Source organism: Sycon ciliatum, chromosome 1, assembly GCF_964019385.1.
Source record: "Sycon ciliatum chromosome 1, ocSycCili1.1, whole genome shotgun sequence".
In the NCBI taxonomy this organism is placed as follows: domain Eukaryota; kingdom Metazoa; phylum Porifera; class Calcarea; order Leucosolenida; family Sycettidae; genus Sycon; species Sycon ciliatum.
In genome coordinates, this window is record NC_088643.1 from 90,369,088 (window position 1) to 90,379,038 (window position 9,951).

General features: G+C 48.4%; 1 protein-coding gene across 3 annotated transcripts in view; it reads right to left on the reverse strand.

Annotated features, from left to right (window-relative positions):
• The window catches only part of LOC135806376 (vacuolar protein sorting-associated protein 8 homolog), a 10,184-nt gene extending 404 nt beyond the window's left edge, over nucleotides 1-9,780 (reverse strand). The window contains exons 1-13 of one of the 3 annotated variants that reach the window (XR_010551224.1): nucleotides 8,998-9,780; nucleotides 8,108-8,422; nucleotides 7,471-7,797; nucleotides 6,806-6,961; nucleotides 6,113-6,245; nucleotides 5,498-5,862; nucleotides 4,970-5,239; nucleotides 4,163-4,518; nucleotides 3,727-3,904; nucleotides 2,988-3,215; nucleotides 2,193-2,471; nucleotides 374-1,813; nucleotides 1-343 (exon numbers count right to left, since the gene is read on the reverse strand). The exon at nucleotides 1-343 is cut by the window's left edge and continues 404 nt beyond it. Coding sequence is in view for 2 of the 3 variants with exons in the window: in XM_065320551.1 (XP_065176623.1) it covers nucleotides 428-1,813; nucleotides 2,193-2,471; nucleotides 2,988-3,215; nucleotides 3,727-3,904; nucleotides 4,163-4,518; nucleotides 4,970-5,239; nucleotides 5,498-5,862; nucleotides 6,113-6,245; nucleotides 6,806-6,961; nucleotides 7,471-7,797; nucleotides 8,108-8,422; nucleotides 8,998-9,483 (4,479 nt within the window). In the remaining variant the exon portion in view is untranslated. Of the gene's footprint in view, nucleotides 1,814-2,192; nucleotides 2,472-2,987; nucleotides 3,216-3,726; nucleotides 3,905-4,162; nucleotides 4,519-4,969; nucleotides 5,240-5,497; nucleotides 5,863-6,112; nucleotides 6,246-6,805; nucleotides 6,962-7,470; nucleotides 7,798-8,107; nucleotides 8,423-8,997 lie in introns of all 3 variants that reach the window. The other 2 variants (XM_065320551.1, XM_065320550.1) reach the window with 2 other exon arrangements.
• Between the last annotated feature and the right edge of the window lie 171 nt (nucleotides 9,781-9,951).

A 9,951-nucleotide genomic window follows, 5' to 3' on the forward strand; every position in this document is an offset into this window, starting at 1 on the left:
CTTTCATGTAAGCATTTTAAAATTTCATGAGTAATGACCGCATCCTTGGATCAGCTGAAATGTCAGTTATATGGTATTCGAAAACGCCTAAATACTTCATGCCGCATACATGAACAATGTGACGTTGCTCGAAAGGCAAAGACGATTGTGGTTTGAGCTAACTAAAAAAAATCAGGCTAAAAGTAAAAAGCAAAGAAGCGCAGCGGAATAAACTTGAAAATATGTTCACAAAATATCGAAAAATTAATTCAAACACCAGATCCATACAGAACACAGACATGCAGCAGTCCAGCAGGTAGCAGTCCAGCAGGCAGCACACCACCAGCAGGCAGCAGTCCAGCAGGTAGCAGTCCAGCAGGTAGCAGTCCAGCAGGTAGCAGTCCAGCAGGCAGCACACCACCAGCAGGCAGCAGTCCAGCAGGCATTTCTAAAGTGGTGGAGGAGCAAGGTTCAGTTGAAATCGATCTGCTGCCGTGCCGTCGGATGAAGAGGATGCAGCAGGCGCACCACCTCTCGATGAGCTCCCAACTGTGCTGCTGGTATTGTGACGGTTGAGGCTGTGTAGGATCTGCAGGCGAGAGCCTGTTCGAAACGAGGAATGTAGACGGGCTACAGCATCAACACGTTGAACCAGACCAGCACTAGCATTACCATCCTCCCTGGCACCAGCAGCATTCGGTTTTGCTCCTAGCGGCTTCTCCGCCCCGCTAACCGGTGTGGCCACAGTGGAGTCAGAATGGGTTCGCGGGGGCTCGCGGATCCGATGCCAGTCAGCTTGCCGAGAAGTAGACGTAGACAGTTTCTTGTTGCAAATACCGCAGGCAACAATACCAGGTTGGCGAGAGACAACACAGAGTCGATGGTAGCTGTGACCGCAGCTGAACACATAGATATCGTCCTTGTCTTTCACTGACCCGCCAACTGTGGCTGCCACTGCCGGTGATGATGACCGACCCGCTGCTACAGCAGCTGTGTTGCTCTCCCACAGCCGTCGCCCACAATCACTACACACAGCACTGCGCGGTGCAAGACCTTTCTCCTTGACTCGCTTCAGAACGCTGATGCTCCCGTTGATGTCACCGGCCAGTAGGCGGTTGGTGGTCGTAAGCAGTGTCTGTTCGTAGGAATACGTCTCCACCATGCCCATCATCAGGTCTTTCAATTCACCAAATGATCCGCTACTCGTGCTGGGATCACTGAGAATCTGCTTGAGAATGGCCGGTAGCGGAACATAGCCCATCATGCTGTTCAAGACATGTGAAGTTAGCTCTTTCAGAGCGCTAACCAGCGCTGAAGAGGCATGGCGCCACCGCTGCTGGGGACTCATGGCGGCTTCGAGTAGAGGAAACCACAGGTCCTGCCTCTGCTCCGCTTCTAGCCGCACGCTGTTGCGCTGACAGAGCTGAATGATGACCAGTAAAACACCGTTGATGGCAGTGATAGCCACTCGTACAGTCTCCACTTGTACAATATTCTCACTATCACTGTCGTACTCATCCACAGTCTTGTCAAGGAAGCTAATCTTAGCCCGTAGAGACTTCAAGAGAAGGTTGAAAGCGCCTTGCACGTCACCAGTGCGCTCCAGTAGAAAAGCCACTGCATCCGTCAGCAAGTGCTTGCGGCAGATCATGAGCGTTTCCTCCAGGCGGTAGTTCTCGTTGCTGCGCAGATAGCTGTAGACCAGTGTTGGGTCGTACTTGCACATCAGTTCAATGTACTGCTCATGTACCTGCGGCGGTGGAGGCGACTCCGGCTTAGCCAAACCCACACCGCCAGGTCCACCGAAGACATGTAGCAAGAATTCGTACTGCAGCTGTGCACACACACAAAAGACAGCATCAAAGCCATCGGTCATTGGTACATGTAGCATGTTATGCACATGTGTGACACAAACGAAGGGCATCCCTGGCCTATATCCACCCCAGCTGACACCCCTGGTGTACTAATGGAAGAAGACTGCTCAATTTAGGGAGGAGATGAAAAATCCTAGAACAATTGAGAGCAGGAATACCCATCTGTTTAGATACATCCATTACCACTGATAGGGAATACATCAAGAGAAGCAACATTTTCAAATCTGACAACGCTACAGTCAAAGCAAGATGACGCAACAGATATGGATGCATCACTCGTGAGGGAGCCATAAACAGTGACATGACGGTAACATGACCATTACTGAACACTCGTCTCACCTTCGGATGCTCAGACAAGCGATTCGTCACGTCTTCCAAGTCATGTGCAAAGTCAGTGATCATGAGCTTGGCAGTGGCCAGGCTATCAGCCTCCATCAGTTCCTGCATGTGCTTGAGAGCAGCCTGCTCCACCTCGGCACGTTCAAACTCTACAAAGCTGTCATCCAGCATCACATGATGGATGTAACTGAAGGCTTGGGCACGACGAGTTGGGTCACGCCAATAGCATGACAAGACCTTGGCAAATTCACGCCGGCGTTCATACAGCTGCTCGAGTACCTGTTGTACCACACGCACGCACGCGCGCACACACACACACACGCACACACACAAACACACGCACATACACGCAGGCGCACGCAGATCACAATGGGAAACGACATGTCACAATCGAATGTACTCGTAATTTCGCCGATGAAAGCTAGCCTCGGTCCCCTCCCGATCATACTTCATTGTGGAAGCAGTGTCTGCTCTGATTTGGATCAGATCAGGAGCATATGCTTCCTTCAGAAACTAAAAAAAAACTCTTTCTATTCAACCAGACCACACTCAGAAAAGTCATGGCAAGCACCAGCTTGTCCCTAAGTGCGTTCACTCCACTACAGCTTTACAACTATGTTCTTCTCTCTTCACCCATTCCTCCATTCTCCTATTCTCTATTCTGTTATGAATGCACCCGGCGGCTCTGAAACAAATATGATCAAGCCATTCACTATGTGTAAGTTCGTACCCACAATGACACACTGGGACAGAATTGCTGAGTAGCATTATTGAGAGAATAAACGCTATGCGTACCTGAAAGAAGCTTGCACTCTCACACAAGACAATCAACTGCTCCGCATCAAACTGTCCAGCAATGTTAGTGCTGAGCAGTTCCAGCATTGCCTGCTGTCTCTCTTCATGGCGCGTGCTGCTGTCAGGGTTGCACAGGAACTCTAGCACCTGCTCAAACAACTGCCGCTGCACCTTGATATCGTTGTGTTTGGCCATTTGGCGAGCAAGGAAAGTGAATAATGAACCAAGCTGGAGAGATGCAGGGCAAACACAACACAGACAGCACACAAAGAGCGTGGCTCTTCAACAATGCTAGTATACAAGACAACACTGAGGGAATACAAGGCGAGCAACTCCTCGACATTATACATGTGTACACAAATCAGAATGGACTGCTGCAGCCTTTAGTCTCTCGGCTCTGCACATGATAACTCACCAGCTACCGTTACTAGTTCTTATGGGACATTACAAGAGACCAGCCAGTGTGGGGTGTAACCATGGATGGTGATCTTAGCCGAGTACACTTTCCCAACATTTTACTTGAAGTAAATCCATGCACAGTAGACGTCCCCGGTCTACAAAGTGCTCAACACCGCAATGAAAAGAGCTTCCTCACAGCAAAGGTAGAACGAGGGTTTGCTTGTCACTTGAGTTTTACGCTATGTGATTCTCAAGCGAAAAAGTCTAACATGAGGAGAAATACAGTCTTGATGTACTTGAAGCGCATAGGCATTTTAAAGAAATATACAGCCACCCATACCTGAGAAGGGCTGAAGTCTCTTGAGTTCATCATCAAACGTAACAGTAAATCAACGACGAGTTGACGTCCCGGTCGCTGCACTGCCTGCCCTGTACTTGTGTCGCGGAATGACACAGTGCTGAAGAAGTCTTCCTCGAATGCTAGTGACAGCACGTTCAGAAACTCCCGTGTGTCAAACCTACACCAGCGTGTCGGTGGCAATGTAAAAAAGACACAATTCACATGTACACCGCAAGAGAAAAAAAAGAATATGTACGTTGCAACAGCAACAGAGTACATTCAATGAGTATTTCCAAAGTGTCAGACAAACTCAAGGCCATGCAATGTAGATAGAGTGTGAGCTGCAGGAAAGCAAAAAATAAGACTTAAAGAGTAGCAGCAGTGCTAGCGCACAACGTGCGAAGCCTTACAATGGCACACAATCCACCGTCCTTACCGCAGCAGTGTTCTTAGATGTGGGAAGGACTCCACTTGGTCATCAGCTTCAGCCTCATTGAGCTGCTTCTTGACAATAACAGAGAAGACTGTGGAGCGCACCGTCGCAGCGATATCATCTGCAATCTCACCGGATGGATAGGCGCGTCCCGCCAAGCAGCAACTGATGTACACAAGCAGTTTGTAACCCAGTACCTGGTCACCATCTGACAGGACCCCGCCACCGTCCTGACTGTTCAGAGCCGAGCGCAGCAGCCGTAGCAACTCTTGAAGCGGGGTGGCGTAGTCGTGCATGCCGCGTGTGTACACATAGATCATGGCATCATACAGGCCGTACGTCCAACACAGCACAACCACCTGCAGCAATACCACCCACAGCCACGTCACACACCCACAGCCACAGCCACACAGCACCACACCAACACACACGAAACAAAGAAAGAAAAAAGATAACTACACCATAAGAAAAAGGAGAAGGACAACATGTTACGAGTTATGACTACCTGTCCACCAACGTAACCAGATCTTAAGTTATACAGTCAGCGAGTGCGACAAAATGGCACAAAACTGACAAGGAGTACTGAGACATTCGGTGATCTGACATTTTGTCTTTCTCCTTTTTCACCATAATTTAATTGGCTCACCATAACTTTACACCATAAGAGCTTGCACATTCCAGTGACACAGATATATACACATTCATGCAAATGCCACCAAATCGACTACATGTACATGCTTGGCTGCCAACACAGATATATTACAATAGCACAGCATGCTGGATGCTGCACAGAGAGTGCACAGCACTCACCTGATGAAGATCCAAGTTGTGAACTTCCAAGTGCAAAAGGCAATTCTCCACACGCTGGAGCATTTGCTGAGTCTGGTAATGTTCGATGAAGTCACGCAGTACAACAGGGCTGAGCGAGGTCAGGTGATCGCCAATGATGTACGGCTCCAAGCATTCCAGAAAGCAAGCGCGGCCAATAACAAAGTCCACAAACCGTTCGTACAGGTCACTGAACAGTAGATCAGTAGCATCCAGTATCAGACAGTAGTCAATGCAGATGTTCACAAGGCCCTGGGAGAAGAACACACAACAAGCAGACAAACCAGACCATCAACGTCCTGAAAGAAACCAAACAGAACCAGTCCTACAAAAGCACATACGATTCCTACACCACAAATGATCATGTTATTCATGTATTCATGTAGCATGCATGCATAATAGTTCCAAATTGCCGTTCTCTGTGCAATCTTTGAGCGTACAGACATGTACAGCGATAAGCACTCCGAGCAGGAGCATGGGCACTGATTAGCAGAGAGGGAAGATACACACCTTGTAGAAGTTCTCCTGCTCCTCAATGTGATCATCATCGGGAATGTGCACAGCGAGTGATAGGTCCACATAGGCCAGGAGAATGTCAATCATATGCCCAGCGACTACTTCACGCCGTTCCTCTGCCTGGCTACTCAGCCCAATGATAGCTCTAGCTGTGCCGCGGTAAAATGTCATTGCCAGCGCCAACGCCTCGGGAAACTGACTGTCGCGAACCAGCACGGCTAGGCGCTCATCCCATTTGCGAATGGTCAGGCAGTGTACAACATCCACGCCGAGTAGCAGCAGTTGGCCGCGGTACGTCGCAATAGACTGGTAGCAGGAATGCTGACTAGCCACCTCCAGTGCCTTGCTAACACTTCCACCTACACAGTACAACAAGCACAGGCATTGGCACATCACAAGAAACACAAGAAATTCACATCACACCAGGCCACAAGCACATTGCTACAGTAGTTGTATATGATCATCTAACTCAACATTCTAGCACATGTACAGCGCCTCCAGCTAAGAAGTTACTCAGCCTCACATCCTCGCAAGCAAGTACTCACGTGCACACACATAGGTGCGTGGACACACACACACACTCTTGTGTAAAGCAAATGCATGCCCTACCTGCAGCCAAAGACTTGAAATGACTGGTGCTATAAGCAAGGTGAACATCCACAAGATCAATGTCTTGCAGCTCCGTCATGTCACTGTAGTCAAACACGTGAATATGTTCACGTGTATCCAGCATGACAACAACCTACACACGTGCGCGCATGCACACATACACACACACACACACACACACACACACACACACACACATTGGAACAGACCAGAACAAGAGTTAGTCACAAAGTGTGTAAGAACAAAGACAATCAAGCTGATAAGTGATAGTGATTGCTGTCATGCACCACAACTCAAATGAATAGAAGAGACTGCACAGTCAGTAGAAAGGAAGAAAGGAGCTATGTTGCAACTTTGAGTTTCACACTATTCACAATCATCAGGCAACTGGTCGTCCAAAACAGGTAGCCTGAAATGAACACAAGCGGGAACGAGGCGAGGAGGGTAAAACAATACATGTAACAGCACGAGCAATTGCGAACTCAACACGACTATCGAAACATCTATGAAGGCTAAAAGATCAAGACAAGCCACACAGCATGGAGTGATCAGTCGTGAAGAAGCCGCGCACCTGCCATGACTACGTTATAAGTGACTGTATATGCTAGCCCTACGAGTGCCATGGAAAGAAACCGTGCAAATGACCTGGACATAATCACTGTAAGACTATAGACAACTTAGAAAGTCACTAACCTCGCTGTTGAGCAGCTTTACACTGATACACTGGAAGGACACTGTACCGCCTTTGATGGGAATGAAAGCAACATTACCACTTTCACCGTCCTCTTGTCTCAAGCGATGGAAGACGAGCTGATTTCCACGCGCTGCCACCAGCAAGGGCTCCACAGTCTGAGCACACGTGCATAGAATGTACACACGGATCAGCGTGACACGGTATACACACACACACACACACACACACACACACACACACACACACACAAACACACATACACACGTAGCATGCACAGCAGCGGTAATCACGGTAGTAACTACATGTATCAAAGCCACCAGGAGTATACACTGTTCTCCACAGGTTGAAAGTCAGTACATTGTACTAAAGATCTTTATCGTAAAACAGAGTGGGTGGGTGTGCATCTGTCTAGGTCAATCAATCGTCAAGTTCTGTTGCCAGGCTGCCACAGCTATGTGATTAAATAGCACTGCATGCTGCAGTCTATTGCTGTGTCAGCCTGGCCAGGTTCGTCACTAGTACTTAAGTAGTACATTGTACCAGAGGGGTGGCAAGTAAAATCCGATCCAGTGAATAAAACAGCTCCAGGAAAACTGGGAATGTGTGGCAATACAATGCATTCTACTTTCATAAGATGCATGCCATAAATCACTAGCTTACAAACCTTTCCCACTGAAGAGTTATCACCAGATAGCAGATGCCAGTCAAGCAAAGGCAGAGTTCCCAGTTCACCTTTCAATGAGAATGTGAACATCACTTCCAGCTTAGGACGAAGACGGACGATGAAGACTTTGGTGAGAGATGCCATGGCCAAGATACGCATTTCCGCCAAAACCTTGCCAGCACCTTTCTCGCCAAACAGCAAAGGCTGAACACAGCAGACCTCTCCACGACTGCCTGAGAAGAGGCAATCAGACTCCGCAGTACGCACACCCATGACACGTCGGAACTGGAGCAAAAAGACTGACCCGCCACTATCGCTAAACACGGCCTGCACATTGTAAAGCAAAAGGAAAGAGGAGATTCGTCAGAAGTCTACCCTGCTGAAGACTGAAAGATACCATGTAAGATCTTAACTTTATGCACATACCACACGTGCATGCATGTGTGGGTGCATGCATGCATTTACGTAAACACAAACACACACACATACACGCGCACACAGAAAAACAAGCACACATACATACAACTATGCATACTCTTTCAGACACCATGAAGCAAGGTCATGCAAACAAGAAACATCCAACCGGCATGACAGACACCTTGAGTACCTATAACTGGAGGAGTGCGGTGGTCCTTACCTGTGTAGGATCATCCAGGAAGCGGACATGCAAGACTGGAGTACCAGGTACATGGGCATCAGTGATGGTACGAATACATTTCCCATTACCCAAGTCCCACATGGTTAGAGTTCCCTTGGCATGACCAACAAGCAGACGTGTCATATCACCATTGAAATCCAACGCAGACACGGGACCAAGCTGCTGACCAAGGCGGCCATTGCCAAGGACTAGCTTCAGCGCTTGGGATGGGTCGAACATCAGAACTAAGCCATGTGATGTGCCAACAGCCAAGCTGGATGAGACTGCCATGGCAGTGGGTAGGCCAGCATCAACCTACACAACGCAAAGCACAGAAAACACAACACCGCTAATGATGCCAATGGATTAACATTGAAGTCGAAGTGAGCTATTACAGCTGGCATTCTCATGGTGACATGCGTATCGGTAACTGTCCAGGGCTGGCACCACCAGCACGGCGGGTACGATCATGGCCGTACCAGTTTTTGTGCAGCAGCTAGTGCCAGCTACTGTACATGCTTAAGTACACGTATGCCATGTATTCTTGCTGTGTGGAAATACGTAATGCGCTATCCTCCTAGAATCCTCACTACAAAGTCTGTCCCACATACTAGTACACTGCTGTTCTTGTCTAGTGAGGACTACTGAACTAACTGTATATCTGTTACCAGCGGACTGTGTAGCTAAAACAACCAGACATGATGCATGGAGCTGTAGAGATGGATTCTCTTACTACTACAGTATGCTGAATAAGAGGATGGGGGGTAGGGATCGGTACAGTAGTCGACCTGGGGTCGTGCCACCCTTCAGGACCTGGCTCCGGCCCGGAGCACCTGTACTTTTAAAGCAATGAAATACGCGGTAAGTTCATGCTATTAAACAGTGCTTACACGTGATGACGCTGAGTGTAGATGGGCCGCTAGATTCTTCAGTCTACTGTATCGCAATACTGAGCCATGTACTGTTGTTGTTGCGGCACCGGTCTTGCTTTTGCCAGATGAAGGGTGGACAGGCGCCGATGCACTCATAGAATTCACACTTTCACTGGCCTTCCCAGTACCGCTCGTGTCACCTCCAGCACCTCCATCGGTTGTGGTAGCACCAGCCACAACAGCATCAATATCAGCAAGAAAATCATCATTGTCTTTCTCTGCTAAGATGTCTTCAAGTGTAGGGAGGGTGACGGATGGGACATCAAAATCGGTGTCATCAAAATCACCACCAATGCTAGTCAGGCTTAATGATCCAGCAACGCCTTTTGGAGATTTCAGGGCAGAGCCAGGAGTGTTCGACCTCCTTCGTTTAGCTAGTGCATCTTGAGCAGACTTGGTTGCAGCCAATGCCTGCTGCAGGTCTTGCTCATCCTCGTGCTCCATTGCACTTGTCTGGCAAAGGTACGTTCTAGATCATTGGAAACATAAGCATTATTGAGTAGATGTATTTTTCGCAGCTCACTGAAAATGATAATTGTCTCAGAACATCATCACTCCAAACTTCTATGCAGAACCGCTGTAGGGCAATGCGTCTTCGTCCTCCGACAAACTGAGTTACCTGGAACCATCACATGCACCGATATGTAAAGGAAGTTCAGAAGTAAAGCGAGAAATCTACATGTACTCGAGATTTTTTCTCTTTATTCCATCCCATCGCGCAGTAGAGCACTGACTGTGGATGTATGTCCAGCTGTGTCGATCGACTCGGACTCGTCCAGTACTGGCAGTAGACTTTGCAGACTTTCGTTTTTAGCGTACGCGATCTGACGCGAAAATGTCATTGGTCCGTGTTTCCATGGCATTCCGGTAGAGTTACATTTTCGCTTCATTTTTGGCGAAGGTGCACGTCAC